Source organism: Acinonyx jubatus, chromosome F2 (assembly GCF_027475565.1).
Source record: "Acinonyx jubatus isolate Ajub_Pintada_27869175 chromosome F2, VMU_Ajub_asm_v1.0, whole genome shotgun sequence".
NCBI classification, from domain to species: Eukaryota; Metazoa; Chordata; class Mammalia; order Carnivora; family Felidae; genus Acinonyx; species Acinonyx jubatus.
The window spans coordinates 1,287,853-1,315,146 of NC_069394.1; the positions used below are offsets into that span (position 1 = coordinate 1,287,853).

The 27,294-nt window shown below is 55.8% G+C and overlaps 1 protein-coding gene and 1 long non-coding RNA gene across 11 annotated transcripts; one reads left to right on the forward strand and one right to left on the reverse strand.

Annotated features, from left to right (window-relative positions):
* LOC113600524 (uncharacterized) lies at nt 1-14,962 on the forward strand. Of its 10 annotated transcripts, none has more exons than XR_008292762.1 (7): nt 1-524; nt 3,218-3,267; nt 4,414-4,592; nt 5,772-6,344; nt 8,518-12,401; nt 12,668-12,774; nt 13,085-14,242. It is a non-coding gene; the product is annotated as an uncharacterized LOC113600524 (long non-coding RNA). The 10 variants fall into 10 exon arrangements; XR_008292753.1 differs by lacking the exon at nt 1-524 and having other exon boundaries at nt 2,233-3,267; nt 8,518-12,091; nt 12,269-12,401; XR_008292755.1 differs by lacking the exon at nt 1-524 and having other exon boundaries at nt 2,233-3,267; nt 8,518-8,730; nt 12,269-12,401.
* Nucleotides 14,963-14,999: 37 nt separating this feature from the next.
* On the reverse strand, nt 15,000-27,259 carry ZNF696 (zinc finger protein 696). The gene is made up of 3 exons (XM_053208482.1): nt 26,613-27,259; nt 24,797-24,903; nt 15,000-22,255 (listed from the first exon to the last, which is right to left on the reverse strand). The coding sequence occupies exons 2-3, from the start codon at nt 24,810-24,812 to the stop codon at nt 21,186-21,188; spliced, it is 1,086 nt and encodes a 361-aa protein (XP_053064457.1). The 5' UTR covers nt 24,813-24,903; nt 26,613-27,259; the 3' UTR covers nt 15,000-21,185.
* Nucleotides 27,260-27,294: the final 35 nt, after the last annotated feature.

Here is a 27,294-nt window from a genome sequence, read left to right on the forward strand (position 1 = left end):
GGGGCGGTGGGACCCGGTCCGTGGGCGCAAAGGGGCCCAGAGGAGGCCCGGCCATGGCCTCAGCGAGCTGTTCCTGTTGCTGACCTCGTTCCTCTCGGTGACCCCGGCCGTGCCCTCCGTGAGCGTGCTCCCCTCTCGCACGTGCTCCTTCTGTTCTGCGAGCTGCCCTGCCCGCCCGGCCTCCTGCTCCGGCCCGGCCCTTGCCCCGCGCCACGCCCGCCACGCAGGGAAAGCGCCTGGGCCAGCCCTGGTGGGGTGGGGGGAGGGACATCCCGCTCGTCCCCAAGGGCTGTCCTCCCTCTTGGGGAGATGCTGTGGATGCGCTCACCCCTCCCCCCCCACCCCGTTCCTCTCCGCTAAAGGCTTCCTGCCCAGCTCCCGGCCTACCTTAGGGGGCTCCTCACCGCCTGCCTTCAGACCTGCCCTCCTCTTCGTCACTTTGCTGGTAACACCCCGGAATCTTGTAACACCTTGAGTTTACAGGGTTGTTTTGCCTTTTCTTTCAGTCTGATGCGTCTAAATCGGTAAGTTCTCCGCTAGAGTTGGCAAACGGGCTCTTCGCAGTGGAGTGTATGCCTGCATTCCCAGGACTTGGTTGTAATATTTCTTTAAAAAAATTTTTTTTGAACATTTATTCATTTTTGAGAGTGAGAGAGACAGAGCATGAGCGGGGGAGGGGCAGAGAGAGAGAGAGAGGGAGACAGAATCCGAAGCAGACTCCGGGCTCTGAGCTGTCAGTACAGAGCCCGGCGCGAGGCTGGAACTCACAGACTGAGAGCATGACCTGAGCTGAAGTCAGACACTTAACCGACTGAGCCACACAGGCTCCCCAAGACTTGGTTGCAATATTTAAAACTACAAGCGTGAGGGGCCCTTGGGCGGCTGAGTCGGTTAAGCGTCCAACTTCGGCTCAGGTCATCAACTCGCTTTCGTGGGTTTGAGCCCCATTGGGCTCTGTGCTGACAGCTCAGAGCCTGGATCCTGCTTCGGATTCTGTGTCTCCCTCTCTTTCTGCCCCTCCCCCACTCGCTCACTCTTGCTCGCGCACTCTCGCTCTCTCTCCCAAAAATAAACGTTAAAAAATTTTAAGCAAAACATGAGCATGAAGACATATAACCCCCCAGGAAAATGCTCAGGACCTGTTAACTGAAACTGTTCCTAGAGAGATTAATATAGTAACGGGGGTCAAGATCGAATGCCATCCGTGGTCTGTCAGGTCCAATACAGACCTTGTGGGCGGCGTGTCTTTGCTCTTCTCTTGGCTGCGGGCCGACGTGAGGTTGCTGTTGCTGTGTTTTAGGTGTAGACTCAGCTGTACACACCATGGGCTCCGGGCATGACAGGTCATCGGACGTCAGGGCCGACCTGTTGCTTGCCCTAGGGCCTTACACGATGCAGCCCAGCCTTGTGTGTTTTCTTACAGTTACAGATGAAGGCGGGGCCATGGGAGATGGTCACGATTCCAAGCTGTCCGGGTGAAAGATAAAGTTGCCCTCATGAGATAACAGAATAGTTTTGGGAAGAAAAGGTGGCCTTTGCTGGGCAGGTTGTGATGTTTGTTCACAAGCTGGCTTGGCTCTGGTAGTAGTTTAGTCTGATCGAGACCCCCCCGCAGTGTCGAGAATGGGACCGGGGCAGCGTGTGCGCACAGACACGCACAGGCGGCCTGGAGCAAGGGCTTTGGTGTCACACTGGAGAAGGAGACGGAGGAGGTGATCTTATCGCTTCTCTGTGCAGTTTCAGTTTCTTCCCATCAAAAACATTGTTTCAACGTTGGCTTTGCGTTTCTCCCCTTGGGAGTCACGTTGAAAGATTTCTTTGATTAAAGGAAGGAGAGAATACTGAACAGATGAAGCTAGAAACTCAAAGAAGTAGAAAGAAAAGGAACCAAACCCCCCAAATCAGGGAAGATGGGGGGAACACCAGGTTTGAGTCTTTTATTTGCTGTTACTATTTCATTTGTAAAGGCACAGTCTTCAGTATGTTACATTTTTTTATCTGGGTAACCCCTGGGCCTTTCTTAGTTTGCATGTCATTTTGATCAATCTAAAACTAGGTACTTTGTGTTCGCTTAAAGTTCGTTTATTTCAAATTTCATAAGGTGCGCTGCTTTTCTGTGTTGTGGGTTGGGATTGGAATCAGTCCTAGGAGGGGTGGGTGTGGTTATTTGCCAGTGTGAACCCTTTTGGTGAGTTCTGAGGACCGGCAGCCGCGGGCGGGGGGTGTCAGGGCCACCTGGACCTGATCTCACGTCCCAGGCGCCATATTTGGTCTTCCCAGGGGCCACATTGGTGATGGTCCGCTTAGTGTTTTAACAGAAGTTCTAACTATTTATCATGATCCGGAAATGTTCCCAGTAAATGAATGTTATCTGTGGCTTGTAGCAGTGCCTGGAAAAAAGTACATTTTAGGGGCGCCTGGGTGGCTCAGTTGGTTGAGCATCCGACTTCGGCTCAGGTCATGATCTCACGGTTTGTGAGTTTAAGCCCCTCATCGGGCTCTGTGCTGACAGCTCGGAGCCTGGAGCCTGCTTCGGATTCTGTGTCTCCCTCTCTCTGCCCCTCCCCCACTAGTGCTCTCCTTCTCTCTGTCTCTCTTTCACTCTCTGTCTCGCTCTCTCAAAAATAAACATTGAAAATAAACTTTTTTTTAAACTAAAAAAAAGAAACTACGTTCTCCATTTGGAAAGAAAATCCAGGCCAAGAAAATGGTATTATCAGGTAGGGTTTGTTCTCAGTCCCTTTCCTCTGTGGAGGGGGGCTATAGGGATTGTGAGGGGAATGAGGTGGGTGCAGTCAAAGGGGTCCTCAGTGTGGCCTTGGCAATGGAGTTGAGACCTGCACTCCCTGAGTTTACTGAGGCCTTGCTTTGACTCAAGCAGAAGTCAGAATCCAGTGGGATACAGAACAGTTGGTAACGAGCGCTGCTTGGGGACTGGGTGTCAGTGCCTTGCACATTCACGTGACAGCTGAGACAGAGGCCTGAGGTCCAGCCCTCTCTTGGCTGCCCTTGGCCCTTTGTAGGGTTTTTGTTTTAAATAAATGATGTTGTCACAGTTTAATTGTGAACTTGGCAACAATGTAGCCACATCTTTTTCAAGACTAAAACCAAAAATGGTTTAAAAGGCACTAGGTGTCGTTGTCGTTGTCGCTGGCTTTCCTTTACCTCTCCTATCTGTTTTCTCCCTCTTTCCTGTGTCGGATGATGGTGTAAATAGCTCCCTTTGTCCAGTGGAACAAAGAAAAAAACCTGATGGAAAAGACTGAGGTAGGTTTTGCTTTTGAAAAGCGTGGTGCTGTAATGAATACAGGGCTCCGTGACGGGATTTGTGTATCGCTTCATGGGGAGGGGAATGATGTTTTATATTTTTTATTTATTTTTTTAACGTTATTTTTGAGAGAGAGAGAGAGAGACAGGCATGAGTGGGGGAGGGGCAGAGAGAGGGAGACACAGAATCCGAAGCAGGCTCCAGGCTCTGAGCTGTCAGCACAGAGCCCAATGTGGAGCTCAAACTCATGAACCGTGAGATCCTGACCTGAGCTGAAGTCTGACACTTAACTGACTGAGCCCTTCAGGCACCCCTGGAATGAAGTTTTAGAATCAGGTAGTTTGACTTGTGTTGTTCTAAATACATTTCCATTTTTAAAAAATCATTTTTATGATTTTTATGATTTTAAAATCATTTTAAATGATTTTAAATGTTTATTTTTTAGACAGAAGGAGACAGTGCGAGTCGGGGAGGGGCAGAGAGAGAGGGAGACACAGAGTCCGAAACAGGCTCCAGGCTCCGAGCTGTCAGCACAGAGCGGGGCTTGAACCCACGAACCGCGAGATCGTGACCTGAGCCGAAGTCGGACGCTTAGTCGACTGAGCCACTTGGGCGCCCCAATACATTTCCGTTTTTGAATGCAGCGCCAGGCCTTGGAGTTCAGGAGCCGTTTAACGTGATGTTCTCCCTGAGCAGTGTCAAGTTACATCTCCTAGGTTTCTGTAATCTGTCCTGGGGAGGAGACGGGCCGTTCCCTTCACGGTCTGCCATTTGCTGCTTCAACCGTGTCCACGCCGTGAGCGGCCTGGCCACCTCTCAGAGGACATGCGGGTGTGGTGGCCCGCACGGCCAGGCTGCTGATTTGTCCAGGTTGCAGGAACTGGGATTGTTACACTGAAATGATCCGAATGCTAAACGTTGCTGAAATTGCACAAAGAGGCCTGGCTGGCCAAACAGAAATGCGTGTGGCCCACATGTAGCTCACGGGCCACGGTGTTCGGCCGCTTGCTGCGCGTGGACGTGGGATTTCTCTCTGTGCCTCATGTTCTGTCCCGACTCTTCTTGTTCTCTCATGGAAAATGGCAGAAAGTTCTGGAAACCTTCATTTTGTGCTGCTTTTAATTGTGATAAAATTTACATAACAGAAAATTCATCATTTGAACCATCTGAAAGTCTCCAGTTCCGCGGCAGGAAGCACATCTGCAGTCTGGTGTCACGACCGCCTCCGCCTGGTTCCGGAACCCCGTGTTACCCGGAACAGAAACCCCACACTCCTCTCCCCCGCCACCAGCTCCTGACAACCACTTACCAGCTTTCTGTTTCTGTGAGTTTGCCTGTTCTGGATATTTTACAGAGTGGATCGTACGATACTTGTCCTTTCGTGTCCACGTTCTTTCGCTTGCCGTGTGTTCGCGATTCACCCACGGTGCAGCGTAGATCAGTACTCCGTTCCTTTTCGTGGCTGAGAATATACCACTTTTCACGTTCCCGTTCATCTGTTGAGGAGCGTCTGGATTGTTCGTCCTCCGGGCTCTTGTGGACGTTACTGCCGTGAACATTCACGTACAGGTGTTTATTTGGACACCACGAGGTGGAGTTGTGGGTCTCGTGGTGATTCTGCATTTGCCTCACGGAGGAGCTGCCCGGCTGTTTCCTAAAGTGGTTCCACCAGTTTTCATTCCTACCAACGGTGTGCAAGGAACTGTTTTCTCTACACCCTTGACAGCACTTGTCACTTTCTGTCTGTTTCATTCCCGCCATCCCGCCGGATGTGTAGTTCGGGGAGCGGAGGAGTGGCTGCGTATGCCTGGCTCGTGTTTGGCGGGTGACCTGGTGCCGGGTCTCCCCCGACGCAGCCCCACTGGCGCGCGTGTTTGGGTGGCAGTGAGGTGATGCCCCGTCACCTGCGCAGGCCATTGCACCTGGTCCTCTCTCTGTCTGGTCTGGGGTCTGTTTCTGTATATATTTTCTCACTTTGATTATTTCTTTAAAAGTTACTTTTGAAGGAGCGTTTTCTAAACCGATGCTTTCCTGGCAGGCATAGTGTTGATGGATCACTTTGCTGTCACTCCTCCTGAAGCCCCAGGAGGTCGGGACAGAGCCGCTTTTGTGGCTTCCCTCTTTGTGCTTCGACTGGGGCTGTGCTCATAGATTTGCTCTTTAGCAAACATTAGTAAAAAGAGAACAAAGTCCATTGGAAAGATTGGAGACTTCTACAAGATTTTGAATCTTTCCCTCTGTTTTTGAAACGGCAGCTTGCTGAGTGAGCAGCAGATCCATATATTTATGTATCAGTTTGTGTTTTGTTTTTACTTTTTATTTTTGAGAGAGAGAGAGCACGAGTGGGGGAGAGGGGCAGAGGGAGAAAAACAGAATCCCAAACGGGCGTGATGGGAGGCTTGATCCCATGACCCTGGTGCATCATGACCTGAGCCAAGATCAAGAGTCAGACGCTCAACTGAGCCACCCAGGCACCCTCAATTTGTGTTTTCGGTCGGCACAGACCACCAGGCCAGTGAAGATAAAAAGCCATCCGGGAAAAAAAGCCATGTGAGCATCCTGAAGCGTGATTCTCGTGGCCAACTTTATAAGCGTCACACGGGGCGTGATGGTGATTCTTGCGAATACGAGAAGGCATAGGATGAACCTAGTAGAGACTTCTTCATGAAGTAAATGGGTGGAGCCCGGATGGGGGTAAGGAACGGTGTTGGTGCTGGGGTGGCGGAGCCTGGGGGTGCCGTGCGGATGAAGCCGGAGGTTGGTCGGGCCACTCCTGGCAACGGCCACGAGGGCTCAGACACAAGCCATTTTCCGAGGCCGCAGTAACACACAGCCTCGGCTCGTGTGGCGCGCTGACGGGCTCTGTGTCCCGTCGGGTGCGGTGGGCACTGCGGGGGTGGCGTGTGCTCTCTGGACCCCTATCCCTCCCTGTGAGCTCCAGCAGGTGGCCCGCCGGTGTGTTCCCTGTGTTCTGGGGCCGGGGTGCAGGAGGCCCTCAGTGGACATGAGGTGGTCCCCGAGGACGGAGCCCTGCAGGCAGTGCCGCACAGCACCCACGGAGAGAGCACCACAGCAGGTAGACGCAAGGCAGGGATGGGGTGAAAATGAAAAGCAAACGAGAAATCATAGGCCAAGCATCGGGAAGGAAAGGGCCGCAAGGGCTTGAGGAGGAGCCCTGGAGCAGGGCCTCGACCTGACGGGGCGGAGGGCAGCGCGGAGGAGGCGCGGTGTGGGGGGGCCTTCTCTGGGAGTGAGGAGCTGACCGCTGCCGGAAGAGCGGTAGAGATCGCGGGGAGGAGTGAGACAGGTGGGAGGAGGGCAGAGGAGGGGAACAGGAGGGGTGGTGGGGGGAGGCGGGGCGAGGCGAGGGAGGAGCGCTGGGGTGGGGGCGGGGTGGGGCAGGGGGGAGGGGGCGGGGCCTAGGGGAGGTGGGGGCGTGGTGAGGGAGGAGCACTGGGAGGGGGCGGGGCGGGTGAGGGAGGAGCGCTGGGAGGGGGTGGGGCAGGTGGAGGGGAGGTGGGGGCGTGGCGAGGGAGGAGCACTGGGAGGGGGCGGGGCGAGGGAGGAGCGCTGGGAGGGGTGGGGCGGGGCGAGGGAGGAGCGCTGGGAGGGGAGGTGGGGGCGTGGCGAGGGAGGAGCGCTGGGAGGGGGCGGGGTGAGGGAGGGGGCGGGGTGGGGCGCGGCGAGGGAGGAGCGCTGGGAGGGGCGGGGCGGAGGGGAGGTGGGGGCGCGGCGAGGGAGGAGCGCTGGGAGGGGGCGGGGTGGGGCGGGGCGGAGGAGAGGCAGAGCCCACGCCCACCTCAGGCCAGTTGCGTGGGTGCGGAGCACTGTCAACGTCCAGTGGAGGGAACCCTACCTGCCGGCGGTAGGGCTGTGGGGAGGCGTGAGGGATAACTACAGAATGTTCTAGTGGAGGCACCGCTCTTGCAATGAAGGTTTTGTGGCTCTGCTGGGTTGGGTCGGCCTGGTGGCGTGCACCGCCATCCCTCAGTGGTGCGTGAGCTCGCAGGAGGGCGACAACAGCATCACCGGCCAGGCGAGGTACAAGGGGCTGTGGATGGACTGCGTCACGCAGGGCACCGGCGTGTTGAGATGCAAGATCGGCCACACAGGCCACCTGATGGCGGCGTCCCGGGGGCTGGGCTTCCTGGCCGCGCTCGGACACGATGGGCACTAGGTGTGCAAGCTGCAGGGGAGAGGACCAAGTGAAGAAGGCCCGGGTAGCCATGACGGAGGCATTATTTTCATCGTGAAAGGCCCTGCTGCCTCCAACAGGACAACTTGTTCTGGCGTGGCCACCAGATTGTCACAGATTTTTTTTTTTTGAGAGAGAGAGAGAGGGCAGGGGAGGGGCAGAGGGAGAGGAAGAGAGAGAAGCTTAAGCAGGCCCCAAGGCTAACACAGGTTCAATCTCAGGATCATGAGATCATGACCTGAGCTGAAATCAAGAGGCAGGTGCTTAGGGGCACCTGGGTGGCTCAGTCGACTAAGCGTCCGACTTCGGCTCAGGTCATGATCTTGCAGTCTGTGAGTTCCAGCCCCACGTCGAGCTCTGTGCTGACAGCTCAGAGCCTGGAGCCTGCTTCGGATTCTGTGTCTCCCTCTCTCTCTGCCCCTCCCCCAACCCACACTCTGTCTCTCTCCCTCTCAAAAATAAGTAAACACCAAGAAAACCCTTTTTTAAAAGAAGAGATGATTAAGTGAGTCACCCAGGCACCCCTGTCACAGACTTTTATAAACCGGTGCCCCCCATGAATGTTAGGTACAAGCTTCGTCCTGCTGTCTTCATTGGCTGGGTGGGGTCTGCCCTGGTCATTCTGGGAGGTGCTCTGCTCACTTGCTCCTGTTCCGGGAGTGACAGCAAAGATGGGTACCGGGTACCCCGCTCCTACCCTAAACGCAACTCTGCCACGCGGTATGTGTGAGCTGGGACCCCTGGCCCGGCCTGGCAGCCTATGGTGTGCCCAGCGGGTACCTGAAATGACCTGGGGCAGAGCTCAGCCCGTGGGCAGGGTGCGGAGCAGAAGCCTCGTCACCCCTGCCCTGCACACCACGTATAGTGCCCCGGGGGGGTTGGGTGAGGGAGACACAAAGAGGAGAGGCTGTGCTTTTTATACAGGAATAAAAAGGTATGTTTTGGGGGGAAAATGGAGTGTAGGTACCAGCGAACCACCACTGATGCACCTGTTCCGTGGCTGCATTGCTTCTGGCCAGTCCTTGGTGAGCTCCGTCCTGTTACGATCTTTCAGTGAGGAAAGCACAGTACACATGATAACACAGTACACAATTCACAATACAAGAAGAAGGGACTTGCTGAAGGTCACATGGCCACTAAGCAGAGGATCAGACGGCGGCTGCCAGCAGCCACGTGTGGCTTTGAACCCGAGATGTGGCCGGTCCCCATGGAGCTGCGTTGTGGGCGTAAAATGCATGCTGACTTCGAAGACTCACTAGGATACAAAGTATGAACTAATGCATCAGTTTTTTATGTTGATGACACGTTGAGATGACATTGTTTTGGGTATATTGTTTAAAGTTAAGCATGTTTTAAAAGTCCCATTCACGTTCTTTTGGCTTCTAGACCATTTAGAATCCACATATGGCTGTCACGTTTGTGCTGGGTGCACCGACTCACACCCCGTGAAGGTGGGCGGGGGGCCCTAGTGCAGCCGTGGCCTTCGGGGTCCCAGCAGTCTCCGTGTCTCTTGGTATGGGCTCTCGCCTTCAGCAGCTGTTTGGGGGACATGACGTAAATATCCTGAGCCTTGTTTCTTTCATCTGCAGAGCAGGGTCAAGTGTGAGGGTGCATGTGAAGGGCCGTGGGGGGTGAAGGGTGTCTTTCGGTGTGCGATCGATTGCCTTTCCCTGACAGCTGAAGACGTTGATCTTTTCGTGAGCTTGTTGGCCATTTGTACATCTTCTTTGGAGAAATGTCTGTTCAGATTCTTTGCCCATTTTTCATCGGCTTATTTGTCATTGTGGAGACGTAATAGTTACATGTTTTGGACGCTAGACTCTTGCCAGATAAGGGATTTGCAAACAAAAGCTCTGTGAGTTCATTCCTGGACTCAGTTTTAGTCCGTTGATCTGTGTGTGTGCGTCCTGATGCCAGCACCACGCTGCCTCGACTACCGAAGCCTTGTAGTGTGTTGCGAGGTCAGAATGTGTGGGTCCTCCGACTTTTTTTCTCTCAAGATTAGTTTGGCTCTTCTGGGCATCTTGTATCTGGGTTGTCAGTTTCTTCAACGATTTGGGGATTTGGGTGAGGACTGGGTCACATCTGCAGATTGCTTTGGGGAGTGCCGCCGTCTTAGCACAATGAAGCCCTTCCACCCCACGAACGTGGGATGAGTTTCCATTTGTTTAGACCTTCTTTGGTTTCTTTCGCCAGTGTTCTGTAGCTCTCAGTGTGTAAGTCTTTTGCTTCCTTGGTTACATTCATTCCATTCATAGATATTTTCTTGTTTGGTGATATTGGAAGTTGAGCTGGTTCCTAATTTTCTAGTTGGGTTGTTTGTTATAGGCGTAAACAGACAAAACCGACTTTCTTGTGTTGACCTTGTACCCTGAAACTCGGTTGAATTCACTTACTAGCTCTAATAGTGTTCTGATAGATGTTTTTGGGTTTTCCATCATGCCACCTGCAGAGAGAGTTTACTTCTTCCTTTCCAACTTGGATACCTTTTATATCATTTTCTTGCCTATGTGCTCTTTGGTGAGTGTGATTGTTTTTTTATCACGAGTGTGTGGGATTTTGGCAGGTGCCTTTTCTGCGTCTGTTTAGAGATCTTATGGCTTTTGTCCTGCCACACTGTCATTCGTAGTCTGAACTTGAAAGCACAGTGACCTCAGCATTCTGATGATGGAATGGTGGGCCTTTGCTAGAACTGACTTCCGGGTTTTAGAAGGACGGCAGGGGAGAATGTGTGCCAACCTTAAATACGCCTGGCACACGGTGGGCTTGCGTGTCCGGCCAGTGGCTGCATGGCTCCTTCTGAATGGTGACCGCCACCAGGGCCTGCCTAGGTGCTGAGAGGCAGCTGCACAGCCGTGTGCCACAGCTTCCAGCCGATAGGTGTCAGTGGGGACGGCAGAGCTGGAGGTTGCTGAGGGTGTGCAGGTGGCCTCGCGTCCACGGTGAGACCGGGCGTGCCGTGCGCTCTTGGCATGGACACCCGCATGTGTGCTCTCGCTGAGGTCAGCTGCCCGGGTGGCTACCGCGTTTTATGGGAAAGCATTGGACCGTGAATGTACAACCAAAGAAGTTTCCCAAAATAACTTCTTCAGCACCTGGCCGAAGGAGGTGGTGCAGGTGGCCGTGGCAGCCGTCCTGGACCCACCACACCAGGGCTGGGTGCCATCGGCTGCTGCCTCTTGCAGCCTCTTGACCTCTGAGGCCACCCAGTTTTCTCAGGAAGGCCTAGTGCTCTTTCGACATCCCCCTGCCTGGCCACTGTTTTTCAGGGGCGCTGGAGAGGCAGTCAGAGGGCGTGGGGCCACCTTGCTTCAGGTGCACCTGTGAGGGTGGCCATGGCTGCCACAGAGCGGGGGATCGCAGGAGCCCAGGAGGGGCACTTTCTGGCCCCCAGAAAACGGGAAGCTTTGGTGGGAAGCTCTTTGAAGATAAGGTGCTACGTTAAGGTTTTATTTCTTTTCTCATTAAAAAATATTGAGTTATGCGTGGGTCAGCACTAACCTGGGCATCCAGCTGAATCACATTTTCCATACGTGCTCGCCCATGGGACTCCCCCAGAGAAAGAACATTCCGGGCCTGTTCCCAGGCTTCCTTCGGCAGGACACCTGTGTGGCTCTGTCCCTGGATTGCTGACCACTACATGGTGGTGTCCTCCACTGCATGAACACACGTGACTCCGTTTCCCTGTTGGCATTCAGACCACCAGCCTGAACAAGCACCTCAGGACACGGTGGACAGACAGCCTGACCTCCAAAGAGCTCCGTGTCCGCAAGGCCAGCGTCTCTCTGCAGGAGCAGCTGTGGGCGCTGAGCAGAGGGGAGCACGTCCCCACCCGTCAAAGGAGAAGGTGTCCTGGCTGTGTGCTGGTGCACAGCTGCTTGGTCCGGGGGAGGATGCTGCACGGCCAGCGTCCAGGGAAGGAGTGGAGCCTGTCTGGCCTGAGGGGACCGTCCACGATCGAGCCGAGTAGGAAGGGTCGGGATGTGCCTGTCTCAGCTGAGTGGCCAGCGGGACCCCAGGCCTGGTCGCCATGCCTCCCTTGCGGGGCCTGCTGCTCCCGGGCGCCTCTGCTCAGCACCCCCTCCCTCATCATGTCAGTCTTGCAGCCGCACAACCTCGCCTCTCAGCACCGTTGTTTCTGAAGCGCTGCCACCCCCTCTGTGCGTCCTTCCCGAGCGCCAGCCGTAATCCAAAGAAGACGGGGCGGCGGGAAGTCCGGGAACGCGTTGGAGAGAACGCAGAGTGCTGGTCTGATGGGTGTGAGGCGGTGTCTCACTGTGGGTTTGATTTGCACCTCCCCGGTGGTTAATGATGCTGGGCATCTTTTCTGTGCCTATTGGCCATTTGTCGGTCTTTTTGGAGAAATGTCTCTTCAGATTCTTTGTGCATTTTTTAAGTTTATTTTTTGAGAGACAGCAGGAGCAGGAGAGGGGCAGAGAGAGAGGGGGACAGAGGATCTGAAACAGGCTCCAGGCTCCACGCTGACAACAGAGAGCCCGACACGGGGCTTGAACCCATGAACCGCGAGATCATGACCTGAGCCGAAGTCAGACGCTTAACCGACTGAGCCCCCCGGGTGCCCCATTTTTGTGCACTTTTCAGCTGGGATGTTGTTTCACTGTTGATCTGTAAGGGCTCATTCTTCATTCTGGGTACAAGTCTCTTTTCAAACATATGATTTGAAAATACTTTCTCCCATTCTGTGGGTTGCCTTTTCACTTCCTTGATAGTATCCTTTGAAGCACAAATTTTTAAAATTTTGATGAAGCCGATTAATCTTTTTTTGTTGTTGCTTATTCTTTTAGGTGTGGTGCTTAATAGCTTTGCCTAACCCAGGGCCGTGAAGATATATCCCCAGTTTCTTACAAGTTTTATAGTTGCAATGCTTACGTGGAGGTTATTGATACATTTCAAGTTAACTTCTGTATGTGGTGTGAGGTAAGGCTCCAGGTCCGTTTTTTTGCACGTGCACGTGCAGCTGTCTCAACCCCGTTTGCTGGAAACACTCTCCTCTCTCCACTGAGGGTCATGGCCCCTGCTGAGGGCCAGGTGGCTACACGTAGGTGTTTGGGTCACTTCTGGACCCTAGTCCTGTGCATGTTTATCCGTGTGTGTGTCCTCATGCCAGTGCCACAATGTCTTGATTCTTGTAAGTTTTGAAGTCAGTAAGTGTGAGTTCTCCAACTTTGCTTTTCTCTTTAAAGGTTCTTTTGGCTCTTCGGGGTCGCTGAAGTGTCACCTGAACTTGAGGGTTCAGCCAGCTGGGATTCTGATAGGGATTGCCTTGAATCTGATCGATTCGGGAAGTATCGTAAGTATTTTCATTTTTGCTGCTGTTGTAAATGGAATTGTTTTCTTCATTTCATTTTTTGGGATGTTTGTTGCCAGCTCTGTTGGGGTCCCCAAGACCACCCTAGTTCAGTGACTCACTAGGAGGCCTCCCGGGACCTGGCGCCACTAAGATGGGTTGCGGTGAAAGGAAAAAGGCACAGAGCTCGGAGAGACCAGCTGTGAGCTTCCGGTGCCCTGGGTTCGCAGGCCGGCTCAGATAACTCAGGTGTAGCTGTTTGGTTTCCGAGATGGTCACGGCCCCCACCCCACGTTCGCTTTCATTGTTACAGATTTGGAGCTCGTGTTCAGTCATCATGACTTGGCATTTCCTCAGTCACCCTTGTTTCTCCCCAGACCCTTTCGTCTGGGTTTTGTGCACGGGGGACAAAAGCATGTCCACAGAAAAACATTTCCAGGGCTTGGGCAGGACAGAGTGCTCAATTTCCACAGAAGTTCTAAACGTGCGTGGGTCTCTTCTTCTGCTGACCCAGGGAGCGGCCGCATCTGACAGTCCCCCGCCCGACTGCGTGTGTGCAGCAGCAGGGGCAGCTGAGATGGAGGCCAGTGCTCCCTCCCCCTCTGCACAGTGCACTTACCTGCAAAGTCCAAGGTCGAAAGGTGAGACATGTGGAGGCCGTGCCCACCTGCTCTGGCAGATGTGCAAGACTCTGGTGGGGATGCACTCAGGCTGTGTCCGGAGCACACAGCCCGTCACACTTGATCTCTGTTGGCCCCTCCAGAACACAGGCCTTCTCCTGTGGGTTTGTCCAGCCGCAGCCCTGACGTTTGTGCAGTTTAGCACCCCACGCGCCGGTGGCCTGAATCTGCATCGTCCCCGGGTCTGAGGCCCGCCTGGGGCCTTCTGTCAGCCCTGTTCTGCTGAGGCTGAAACTCCCACAGCCACTAGTGTCTGGTCTCTGCTTGGGGGCCAATCCGGACAAGACCTTTGAATAAGGATCCCAAGCGGACGGGTAGCTTGCCTTCCGCAGCCGCACAGCAGAGACCCTGTGAGTCCAAGTGCAAGGCTTTCCCCGGCCCTCATTAGCGTCTGTCCAGAGGTCAGAACCCGCCTGCTCACAGAGACACGCCTCAGGCCAGAGAGTCACCGCCAAGGGCTCATCAGCTGCCCCACCAGCTTGTCAGACTCAAGTGTGTCTCCGTTTGCAGGGAGCACCTGTGTCCCCAGAGGCTCCAATAGGGGAAACAATGGTAAAAAGCCATCATTTGGGGAGACTTGAGTTTCCAGTACTCAGCTTAAATTCTGACCCTCCCACTGGCTGTACGACACAAGGCTGTGGGGTTCCACTAATGTTTTTTCTTGGCAATTTTTCTTAGCGGGACGATCCCTTTCGCATTTATGAAGTTACCAGCATTTAACGTTTTGCATCAATATTTTACTACACAGGTGGATGCAGTAGCCACAAAATAAAGTCATTACAAAAGTTCCATTTTTTTTTTAATGTTTGTTTATTTTTGAGAGAGAGAGGGAGAGAGCGTGAGCAGGGGAGGGGCAGAGAGAGAGGGAGACACAGAATCCGAAGCAGGCTCCAGGCTCTGAGCCGTCAGCACAGAGCCCAATGCGGGGCTCGAACTCGGGAATGGCACGATCATGACGTGAGCCGAAGTCGGCATTTAACTGAATGAGCCACCCAGATGCCCCCAAATTCCGTTTTTTTCTTACTGAAAATTTCCTCACACCCCTAACAGTTACGGTCTTTCCAGGGCTAACCTTACAGCTTCTGGGAAGATCCCAGCTGAAATAGGAGGGGGGGGGGGGTACACAGCAGCAGTCTTACCTAAAACTTTGTTCCAGGCCAGGGACCTGATCTAACATTCCTTCTCCCACTCGGAGAGAAGGGCAGTGCACACTTTGAACATTTTCGGCCCATCCGAGCCCCACTCTTGGGAATTCGGGACGCTTCCTCCCACCCACCTGGAGAAGAGGAGCCCGAGCATCAGCTGCGTGGCACTGTCCCCCTCCCGGTAGCCAGGGGACCCAAGCCCGCTCTCCTGGGACTGGATCTGTCATTTCCGGGTCCCACAGGTAACTTGTACCCTCACTGCAGACAGCAGCTCAGCCAGTGTTTCACGCCACGGACGATTTCACGGCCACCCGGGCACCAGAGGTATGTCGCGCCTCACCCCTTCATCCTTCCTTTGCAAAGTAAGGCTCTAATTTTTTTAAATGTTTATTTTTGAGAGAGAGAGAGAGAGAGAGAGAGAGAGAGAGAGAGCGAGCATGCACACAAGTAGGAGAGGGGCAGAGACAGGGGAAGACACAGAATCGGAAGCAGGCTCCAGGCTCGGAGCCGTCAGCACAGAGCCCGATGTGGGGCTGGAACCCACGAACCGCGAGATCATGACCTGGGCCGAAGTTGGATGCCTACCCGACTGAGCCCCCAGGGGTCCTGGTGTTGCTGCTTCTTTAACGTGTTTTGTAGAATTCGCCAGTGAAGTCATCTGGGCCTGGGCTTTTCTTTGTGGGAAGTTTTTAAATTGCCGATTCATTCTCCTTACTTGTGATAGGCCTTTTGGATTTTCCGTTTCTTCCTGCATCAGTTTTGGTGGTTCGCATCTGTTCAGCTAGTCCCTCTCTCCTGGACTATCTAACTTGTCGGCATACTTGCTCCTGGTTTGCCCTTCTCACCCTTCCTGTTTCTGTACCGAAGTGTTCCCTTTATTCTCCGTTGCCATGGCTGTGGTTCTAGAAGCTTTCTCACTGTGACGAGTGTCCTCACAGGCAGAGGGGAGTTTCTCATAGTGGGATGTGTGTAAGGAATGCCAAGTGATTAGGCCACAGGACATTCATCTGAATAAGGCTGCATGCGCTCCTGACCTCCGGATCCCCAGAGGCAGCTGCTGGAGGCTTCTGGTCTGCCCCCTCCTCCCTCTGTTCTCCCCCCAATGCCTTCTGTCCTCCCTCTGCCCTCGGGCACCTTGGCATTTTCACCTGTGCTGTCCTGGCAGTCGTCCCAGAGCAGCCCCTGGACACGGAGCCCACACTCCCCAACTGCCTGGGGACAGATGCCCACTTTCCAAGCTGCTCTGCCGCAGTGTCTCTTCACACCGCTCCGGCAGCACGTCCACTCGTACCCACGTCCAGGCGCACTTGAATGTGAGTTCCTGGAAGGAGGACTGGGGTTGAAGCCCGTGTGCACCGCCGTCGTCTGCCCTGTGCCATCCCAGGGCCGCATGTACCCAGCATCTCTCAAGGAGTGTGGAGCAGGGTAAGGGGGCCTTAGTTGCCACACGTTTGATTTTCTTATAAAAGGTGGAACAGGGTGGGGGGTGCCTGGGCGGCTCAGTCGGTTGAGCTCAGGTCACGATTTCGGGGTTCATGTGTTCATGCCCACGTCGGGCTGGCTGCTGTCAGTGCAGAGCCTGCTTCAGATTCTCTGTCTCTGTCTCTCTCTCTCTGCACCTCCCCCGCTCAGACTCTCTCTCTCTCTCAAAAGTCACACACACACACACACACACACAAGGTGGAAGGGGGCTGAGCATCTTCTCAAGCGTGGAAAGGCTTTTCTGTTTGCCCCTTAGCCTGTCGTGTTTCAGATGCCTGCACTGTCCCTTTCTGTGAAGTCAAGTCTGGAATGACTCTCCCTCCATCCTGTGGAGGGCTCTTTGGTGGCGCAGGCAGTGGCCCTGTGGCCCCGGGGCTTCACCCTCCACTCTGGGAGGGCAGCAGCGAGGGAGGCGCGTGGGCCGACGCCTTACCTGGCCGGTGGGTGGGCCAGGGGCCAGTTTGGGAAGTGTGGCCCTTCTTTCGCCAGATTCCTACAGAAGCTGGGGGAGCGGCTCACGAGACTGAGCGTGCAGGCCACAGACAAGGAGGGAAAGCAGGCGGCCTGGGTCAGCGTCGTCTGGGTTCCTGGGCCCCCACGGTCAGCACAGGCCCTTCGTAGGATGGGCACCTCTCTGACTAGCATGCCTATGACACCAAGTCCCCTGTCACCTGTCTTCCTTCCCCGAGAACTGTGGAACAGTATAAGGCCAGAAGGGGGACAGGGAGCCCCGTGTGGTGTGGTGACCCTGAGCATCAGGCTGCCTGTGTCCACCCACCCACGAGGCGCTCAGCCCGCTCGCCAGGTGTGAGCATGGCCGGGTCGCCCATGAGGCCCGCATGGTGGATACTTGGGCTGTGTCTGGGGAGGCTGGCCCCAGTAGGCCCCTCTGCACCCCTGGAGGGGTGGCTGTGCTGTAGTGGAGACAGGGAGAGAGAAGTGGGGCTCATCCCCTGCAGGGCTCGAACTCACGAACCCTGAGATCATGACCTGAGCTGAAGTCAGACACCCAAGCGACTGAACCACCCAGGTGCTTCTATTTATTTATTTTTAAAGTTTATTTATTTTGAGAGAAACAGAGATGGCACAAATGGGGAAGAGTCAGAGAGAGGGGGAGAGAATCCCAAGCAGGCTCTGCACTGTCAGCACAGAGCCTGACGCAGGGCTCGAACTCATGAACCGTGAGATTGTGGCCTGAGCCGAAACCAAGAGTTGGACACTTAACTGACTGAGCCCCAGGAACCCCTATATTACACATATTTATCAAATATTAGAGTCTTACATCCCTTCCCAACTGTAGGAGGATCTCCGAGCATTTACACCCCCTTCTAGCAGACGTGCTTTGTTGTTTAGTGTTTCAGTCGACATCCCTGTTCGAAACGTGGTGCTTGGACCTAGTTCATATCAGTCATTTTGTTTGCTCACCGCTCCACCTCATGTCGAAGACCATTATTCTATCATTTGCTTTCGTTCTGCAGGGTAAACTGGAGAGGCTGTTTCAGTCAAAGCTCCAGTGGTAAACTGTCTTATATTTTATGTGTCTGTGAATGTCCATGTTCACCTTCTTTATGAACAATAATTTTGCCGGGCATGCAGTTGTAGGGGTTTCCTCCCAGCACGTCAGAGGCACCAACCGACTGCTGCCTCTGTTGCTTTGAGGACTCGACCGATGGTGTGACCATGGCTGCTTTGTGGGTGATTGAGTCTCTTGGACATAAAGATCTCTTCTTGCTGGTCTGTGCTTTCACTGTGTTGTGTTTAGGTGTGGATTTCTCTTTATTTTGCTGCTTCCTCTACATCATGCTTCCCAGACCTGGGAATTTATGTTTTTCATTAAATAAAGAAAAGCTCGTAGGAATACTGTAAATGGGGTTCCAAAACAGTTCAGTCCTGTGAAGCACAGCATCTCGTCCTCGTGAAGAATGGAGTGAGCCTGCATACATGCCAGCCCCCTCCAGGCTCTCAGCTGTGGATTGGCACTACTTGTTTGCAGTTGCCTTTTATGACTTAACTATCGAAGGTGATGGTTTTGGGTCTTGAGGGTGGCTGGAACTTCCAGGCTGTGGGTAATGATTTCAATGTCCTTTTCCTATCGTTGATTATTTTGTTGGCCCAATTATGGGGAGACTGGACTGGTTAAAATTGGGAGTGCAAACACTCATCTTCCCCTGGTGGGGTTGGATGACGTCTCCCTGCCTGACCTACCTTCACCTCCATCCTTAACCTTGCACAATATGAGAGCTTGAGCTTGGCTGGAGCAGAGGGACCGGGTGGGCTGTGGCAGCCAGCCGCTGATGAAGTTGGAATTCGCCTAATCGTGAGGCTTGTCACTGCAGGCCCTCACTGGGTGTCCTCTCCTTCACTCTCTCCTCCTGGGGCTCCTGTCAGGTCCATGCCAGACCTTCTTATTCTGCTTTACAAATCCTTTAACATTTCCTTTATATTTTCCATCTCCTTGTGTGTGTGGTATTCTGGATTTCCTTGGATGTATCTTCCATTACACTAATGCTTTCTTCAGCAGTGTCTAATCTGATATTTAACCTACCTAGTGAATTCTATCAACAATTATACTTTTAATTTCTAAAAGTTGTCTTTTAAAAACTGTGCCTGCTCATACCTGATAGCCTTTTATTGCTTTCTCATTCCTGTACACACTTCATACAGAACTACTCCCTTGCCTGCATTATCTGGTAATTTCATTATCTGAGTTCTGAGGTTGATGTGCACCGTTTGCTGTTTTCTTTGACCCTCATTCAGTGAGAGCTTTCTGTGTGCCTGGTGATCTCTGTAAGCTCACCACCTGACTTTATAAACAGGAACACCACAGATCTAAGTAGGGGAAGCTTTCCTCCACTGGTATCTGAGAGGCACCATGAACCTGGGACCCTTCAGCCTATCTGAGGATCTTGGCTCAGCATGGGAGTCCCACGCTCGGTTTCCCACCTCACTGGCCCAAGAGCCAGCAGCTCAATAGCTGTGGTGCCACTGAATACACTCTGAGGGCAATTCTGCCCCTACAGGCTGCACACCCCTGGGCCAAAACTCACATCTTTTTTTTTTTTTTAATTTTTTAACATTTATTTATTATATTACTGAGAGAGAGAGAGAGAGACAGAGACAGACAGAGCATGAGTGCAGGAGGGACAGAGAAAGAGGGAGACACAGAATCCGAAGCAGGCCCCAGGCTCTGAGCTGTCAGCACAGAGCCCAACGTGGGGCTCAAACTCACAAACCAGGAGATCATGACCGGAGCCAAAGTCAGATGCTCAACCGACTGAGCCACCCAGGTGCCCCTAAAACTCACATCTTAAAAGAAATAGGTGGAGGGGCGCCTGGGTGGCTCAGTTGGCTAAGTGACCAACTCAATTTCAGCTCAGGTCACGATCCCACAGTTCATGAGACTGAGCCCCCTATCGGGCTCTGCGCTGACAGCACAGAGCATGCTTGGGATTCTCTCTCTCTTTCCCCCTCTCTCTGCCCCTCCCCAACTGGCACATGCACACTCTCTCTCTCAAAGAATTCAATAGGTGCCCTCAAGAGCCCTAGACTTGTGCGATTTTTGAGGTCCCAGCCAGTAACAGGACCCCAAATGATTCACCATCAGTAGTTAAAGCAGAGCAGACAATTACCATGAGGTGGCACCAAACCACAGCCTGACCAGGATAGATTTGGATCATGAAGCTGGACCCCAGAACTCATGGCCAGGTGACTGCTCAGATTTATCTTCCACGATAAACTTTCAACAACAGGACCTCACTCAATTCATTACGGCAGAGTTCTAGGACATGTGACAAAGACATCTCACCATTCTTACCTGGCAGGTGACACATATATCCACGACGCTGTCACAGTGTGATATGAAAGGTTAAGTCAAGAACAGTGAATTCACTTAAATTTTACTTCCTGCCTTTTCTGACTGCAGATTGCGAGGTCCTGTGGGTGAGCACATTTCTCATACCCCTTCACACCCCCTAGTGCACCCTGACCTGCTTTGAACACATTTAGCCCGTTTGTTGATTAAAACTCCTGAAGAACCAGCTCAGGCGTCACCTCCCCTGGGAGCCCTTCCCGGCGTCTTCACCTTGTCCCGTCATGGGTGTGCACCTCTGTCCTGTGCTTCGTCCCCTGGAGGAACTTCTGTTCCTGGACTTTTTGTTGGACACCGCATGGCTCGTTACCCTGGTCTGTAACCTCTCTAACCTGCGAAGTCCCCGCGTGCAGATGTCACACGAATCTGTCTCTCCCAGCAGAGTGGCACAAAGCCTGGACAGGTGTGTGCTGGGGAAACATTTGTTCAAAGTACCGGTATCTTAAACTCCCTTTTCTTGCACTGTGTTTCCGAGGCTGAGCAGAGAGAGCTCTCCAAGCTGCGCTCACCGAAGGCAGAGTTGTGTTCTCGCCGCCTCCTGCCAGCCTGCGCTCTCCTCCGTGTGCCATCTTTCACACACTCCCCTACACGTTTCCCTCTTCCGTGGAGTCTGTTCTGCTGTGGCATTTTCTGTACCAAGGGCTGTACTTGGGTGGAGACACACAGACATAAACACAGATTGATACAAAGTCGACAGTGACTCCTGCCTTTTAAAAGAACTAAACAAGAACAAAAACAAACCAAAACACTGATAGACGGATCTCAAAAACCTGGAGTAGAGGGAAAGAAGGAAGACAGAAAAGTAAATATTAAATCATTCTATTTACATCAAGTTCTAGACCGAGCAGAACTATAGTGACAGAAACGAGGTCGCTGCTCGCCTCTGATGCTGACGGCTGAAGGGGGCGACGGAAATAGTCTAGAATCTGGACAGAATGATGGTTCTAAAGGTCAGATCAGATGGTTTGTCCAGTCTCCGGAAACCCGCACGCGAGATCCGTGCGTTTCACCGTACGCGAATCACACCTCCGCAAGAGGCGTGTGGACGCGGGATTAGTTCAGGTGGACCCCCCCATCCCCATCCGAGCCCCGTCTTCGGGGAGGCCTGCGTCCCCTCCGGGAAGACCAGCCTCCCCTAAGGCCCCCCTCCTCTAACGATTGCGGGCCAGGGTGGCCGCGGGCACAGCACGGAAAGCCCGGAGGCCGCCCCCCCCTCCCCGGGCCGCGGCGGGGCGGGGCTCACTCGGCGCCGTGCACGCGCCGGTGCTGGATCAGGTGCGAGCTCAGGCGGAAGGCGCGGCCGCACTCGCCGCAGCGGAAGGGCTTCTCGCCGCTGTGCACCCGCCGGTGCCGGAAGAAGCCGGACAGGGCCCTGAAGGCGCGGCCGCACTCGCCGCAGGCGTACGGCTTCTCGCCGGTGTGGATGCGCCGGTGCTCGCTGAGGAAGGAGCTGCGGCTGAAGGCGCGGCCGCACTCGGGGCAGCGGAAGGGCCTCTCGCCCGTGTGCACGCGCCGGTGCTGCAGCAGGTTGGAGCTCTGGCCGAAGGCCTGGCCGCACTCCCTGCACACGTAGGGGCTGACCCCGCGGTGCGTGCGCCGGTGGCGGGCCACGTTGGAGCTGTGGACGAAGGCCTTCCCGCACTCGCCGCAGGCGTACGGCCGCTCGCCCGTGTGCGTCCTCCGGTGCTTGGCGGCGTCCGACCTCTGGCCGAAGGCCTTGCCGCACTCGGCGCAGCCGAACGGCTTCTCCCCCGTGTGCGTGCGCCGGTGGCGCACCAGGTTGAAGCTCTGGCCGAAGGCGCGGCCGCACTCCTCGCACACGTAGGGCCGCTCGCCGTGGTGCGTGCGCTGGTGGCGGACCACGTGCGAGCTGTGGATGAAGGCCTTCCCGCAGTCGCTGCAGGCGAACGGCTTCGCCCCGGAGTGAATGCTCCGGTGCTTCGCCGCGTCCGAGTGGCACTGGAAGCTGCGGTCGCACGCGCCGCACTGGTAAGGCCGCCCTTTCCGGGGGCCTCTCCCCCCCGCCGCGGAGCCTGCGTCGGGGGCGGCGACCCCGCTGCTGTCCCGGCCGGCCCCCCCTCCGGGTTTCTCGGAGACGGCTGGTGGCCCGGGGGAGCCTCCGGCCTCCTCGTCCCCACGACCGTCCGGAAGCCGCGGCGCCCGGGCAGGCCCCCGGGCCGGCCCCGGACCGCTCTCCCCGCGGCACCCCCCTTCTTCGGAAGCCTCCTGCTTCGGCGCTGGCACTGTGCTCGGAGCCCCCCGCTCCGCCACTGAAGCGGCACGGCCGCCGGCCGCCGGCGCCAGGGACGCTGGAAAAGAGGGTCAGAGACGTGTGACTTGAGGCCCAAGGAAGCTCTAGGACAGCGCACATGCACGCGAGGGGCGCGGTCACAGCGCAGAGCAGACACCTGCGCGCTGCCGGCGCGGTTCCTGCCAGCTCTCCCCTTCCTTAACAGCCGTGCTCCTAGTAGTGGGCAAGGCCACGAGAGGGCAGATCGGGCCCCTCCGCTGTGACTCCAGGGTGGCCTGAGCCTCTACCCACAGTCTCAGGAGGGCAGGGGACAGACGCCTGGGCTCTGCCGTATGGCCTGGGAGGCAGACTAAACGGGCAGCAAGCCAGATCACCAAAGTAGAGATACCGGGAGGAGCGGGCTAAGAGCGCCTGGTGGCCCGCGTCCTGGTCCCAGCTCACTTCTACAACCCCAGACTCCCCACAACCCACAGGGCCTCTGGCCCGCACAAGCAACAGAAGGCTTACTCAGAAATCAGTGCCAAGAGTAAGCAACAGCGACGGGGGACAGAGCCGCTGGGCTGAGGAAACCCGCTCCCGCTCCCACTCGGGCCCGGCTGCCCAGCGGGAGGCTGCTGCCAGCTCTAGGCCCTGCTGGCTCCCGGGCACAGACCATGCACCCACTTAGACAAATGCCTTTAGGGATGTGGTCGCAGAACACTGGGAGGTCACAATGCGGGGCGGTTCTTGCCACCTTCGCAGGGCCTGGAGGGGGTACCTGGGAAGGGGGACAAGGATGCCTCCCTGCAGGTGGCCCAGTGGAGGGCAGTCCCCAGGGCAAGCCCATCAGCCTGCAGACCAGCTTTCCGAAGAAAGCCGTGCCTGTATTGCCGGACTGGGGCACTTCCCTTCTCCGCTCTGCCCCCAGAGCTGGGCACAGATGATAAAGCCCCCTGCGTAGCTGGGGTGGGGGCAAGGCAGGTTAGGGCCCATGGGCACCCACAGCCATTCCCCATGGGTTCCCTAACGAGGGAGCTGTCCAACTGAGCAAGGGCAGTGGGGCCAGGCCCAAGCACACGGCTAAGAAACAGGAGGCCCCTGGGAAGGCCCCGCCTGACCTGTGGTTTGGCAGACTTAGAAATTCAAGAAAGAGTCTCATAGGCACTGGTTATGAGGCAAGGGGCATTCAGAATTAGAATTGGAGGGACGGGGCATGAATACCCTTTCCGGTTCCACTTGGTCAGGCCTCTGGTCCTGTGACCTGCTTGCCTCCTGGGGCAGCCCTGTGCAGGGGGCCCTCCCAGTGACAACCTCCCAGGGGTCCCTGAGGACCCCTGAACACAGAGCACTTGTTCTCGCCGGGGGCGGCTTTGCCGCCGGGGCACATCTGGCTTTGTCAGAAAACATCTCTGGTTGTCAAAACTGGGAGAGGGTCATCCTGGCATCCTGTGGGGAGAGGCCAGGGGTGCTGGGGCGTATCCTAGAACGCACGAACACCCCTACAGAAGGCGTCTTCTGTCCCAGAATGTCTACATGCCAGAGCTGACAGACCCTGCCGGAAGGAAGTCCTCCCGAATGGTTGTAACTGGAGAACCATCCCCAGCTTGACATGCACGAGGCCCATCCGGGCGGCGCTGGCCTCACGCTCGCCCATACCCCCTCGCAGGCCAGAGATCTCGCGGCCTGCGCTCAGGGCCAGCAACCAACACAGGGTGCTCTTTATTCCCTGAAAATGTGTGTTCTGCTGTAACCCGTTTCTCTTCCGCCACTCTGTGTGCGTTGGCATTTGCTAAAATCATTTCATCCCAAAGCGAGGGACTGTGAAGAGCCCTGTGTGGACCGGATCTGGCCAGGGTTAAGGTCAGGTGGGGGAGGGAGAGGCCCAGCCTGGACGTCCGGGACTTGAAGGGCAGCTTCAAGGCAGGGCCCAAAGAAGGGGCGAGTGTTTGTTCGTGGACACTGGGGTTCTCTGATCCCAAGGGAGAATAGAGGCAGGTGTGTGGGGTTCTGCAGAATGCTCTGGCAGCCGTGGCCACACTCCACCCAGGCCCCGCCCCCGATGCAGCAGACAGCGTATGCGGTGGCAGAGCCCGAGGCAGCGCGTGTGTCTGCACGGAGGGGAGACGGTGCTGTCCCGAGCGCCACTTGTCCCACACCGCAGCAACAGCAGTAAACTGGATAGGAGTCCTCAGCTTCGACAGCCCTCAAGCATGGCCTTAAGTCTTCAGGACAGAGGGAGCCCGGAGCCCGAGAGGGCAGTGGGCGGGAGGCTAGCCAGATTCTCACTCATCATACTCTTCCGGCCGCCTGGTCTGGGCCCAAGCTAGCCTAGCCGGGGTGCTGAGAAACAGGGCCAGAATTAAGAGTCTCATTCTCAGAAGTCTCCAGGCGGGGGGGCCAAAGAGAGGGGGGTGCAGAGCTGGGCCAGGAGAGCAAAGGGATACAGCAGGCAGTGGCGAGGATAGCAGGCAGCGGGGTGGGAACCGGGCCGGGCAGAGGGGATGGGGTGGTGCTGCCCCATCCCAGCTACATCCCTAGCCGCTGGGCAGGTGGCCTCTGGGGGCCCCGATGCCTAAGCTGTCCCCTCCCCCCCAGCCCCACCTGCCTGTCCACCCCTCACCTGTGTGTGTGTCCATCAGGGTGGCCGTCTCATTGGTGTGCTGGAGACCAGACCTGGGGGCGCGCCTCGCTGTGCCTTGTGGGAACGCCAGCAGCGGGTACACCTGCCTGAGTAAGAAAGAAGACATGGGGCGGAAAATGCCAGTTTGGAAAGTGGGGACGAGCCCAGAATGCCTTCCGAGAGGTCAGAGCTGCTCCTGGAGACCCTGAAGGAGCCACCTCATGCACTGTGCCTGTTTCTGCCACGAGAAATCAAAGTCGTGACACCCCAGGAACTAGTGTCCCGGAGGATACCCCCTGGGAATGCTGTCTGGACCACGCTGGCTCCCCCGTCCTGTCCCCAGCAGACGGAGCGCGCAGCTGGGTGTGGCAGCCCCTGCTCGCTCGCTGCCTGCGGTGGCTTCGCTCCATGAGGAACAAGCCCACAAGGCCTCCGGTCAGCGCTCAAACGTCTGGAGACGTGTCTAGGGAATTACTTTTTTCTTGATAATCGTAAAGATTTGAATATAAAAATATGAACCCCCCAAAAATAAAAAGTCATTTGAGGGGCGCCTGGGTGACTCAGGAGGTTAGGCATCCGACTCTGGAGTTCAACTCTGGCCATGATTTCATGGTTCGTGGAATCGAGCCCCACATCAGGCTCTGTGCTGACTGCACAGAGCCTGCTTGGGATTCTCTCTCTCTCTCTCTCTCTCTCTCTCTCTCTCTCTGTGCCCTTCCCACTCTCATGTACTCTACTAACTAACTAAACTTACAAATGTTATTTGACTGGTGCACTTTTGGATTGAGAAGTGACTTTGCTATGCTTGATACTAAAGTCTGACAGATTTAACTACACAAAGAAATTTAGGATAAACAAAGAAATGAAAAAAAAAACTGGGTGGGGGTATGTTTGTAACATAAAGATTCATATCCTTAATGTATAAAGACCACTACGTATTAATGAGAAAACGTGAAAATTGGTAAAAGTCACAAACAAGTAACCACAAAAAGAAAGCAGACAAGTGGCCAATATATTTTTTAATGTAAGTCCCTCATTTGTCCCACCTCATTTGCAATTGAGAAATGTAATTTAGGGGCGCCTGGGTGGCTCAGTCGGTTCGGCGTCCGACTTCGGCTCAAGTCGTGATCCTGCGGTTTGTGAGTTCGAGCCCCTGCGTCCGGCTCTGTGCTGACAGCTCAAAGCTTGGAACCTGCTTCGGATTCTGTGTCTCCCTCTCTCTCTGCCCCTCCCCTGCTCAAATTCTGTCTCTTAAAAATGAATAAACGTTAAAATTTTTTTTTGAAGAAACAGAATTTAAAATATCACTTTTGACTCTAATGTGGCAGCACCTTGGGGGCGAGGAGAAGGTTGGGGGAGACAGGCACGGTCCTCCACCAACGCTGGAGAGTAAGTGCCCCGCTGGGGGGAGGGGGGCGCTGGACAACTTACAAAGGCCTTACAGTCCTACTGTGACTTCGCTTCTGGGGAGTCACCCCAACAGTGAGATCACGGGTGCTGGCAGAGACCTGCCTGTACGGACATTTCGTCTCCAACTTGCTCGGGAAGAAACCTTGGACATGACGCCATTTCGACTAAAAACAAGGGAAGGTTCAAGTGCGTGAGCAGCTGGTAATGAAGCGACCCCTGAGGCCATCTCACTGGTCAGGGGGCTCCCGAGGCCGTCACGCCGGTCCGGGGAGACGCCCCTGAGGCTGTCACTCCCCACGGCGCACGTGCAGCTCCTTCCAAACGAGAGCCCGGCAGACGCGCGCGCACCCGCCCGGACGCCAGGTTCCCGCCCCGGCACAGCCCGTAGCCGCCCACCGCCACTCACCTGCAGCCCCGCCGTCCGCCGGAAGCGCCGCCGTCCCCAGCGCCGCGGCGCGGGCACTTCCGGTGACGCTCTAGGCCGCGGGAGGACTGTGCGCTCGGCTGCCCGGGAGGCCGCGGCGCGGGCGGCTCTCGGTGACGCTCTAGGCCGCGGGGGGGCACTGCGCGCCCCGGCTGCTCCCCGCGTGGGCTGCGCGCGCAGGACGCTGGCTCCGCTCGCGGCGGTGTCCGGGGGACCTCGCCCGCCCCGCCCGCCTCCCGGAGCCGCGACCCCCTGCGAGCCCTGCCTCCCTCGCCTGCAGCCGGGCCCGGGTGAGGCCAGACGGTGGCCGAGGCGGCCGCGGGGCGAACGAACGAGCCGACGAGGCGCGTGCGGGTGGAGAGCGGGGGCGGCGCCGCGGGGGCAGAGGGCCGTCCGAGGGAGGCCCGGGGGGCTCGCTCCCCGGAGAGGGGCCGGGAGCGCCCGCGGCGGGGCGGCTTCGCGATCGCGGCCCTCCTCCCGGCTGCGGAGACCCCCTCTGGCTCCCGGTCTCCCTCGCCAGCGGCTTGCAGTGGGGGCTTCACATTGACGGCGGCGGGCGCTGCCCGAGGACCCAGGGGAGGGTCCGCAGGACCGGCCGAAGGGGCTCTAGGCTTCACGCAGGACCGAAATCAAACGCGAGCCGGAGAGAAGCGCAAACGGTGCA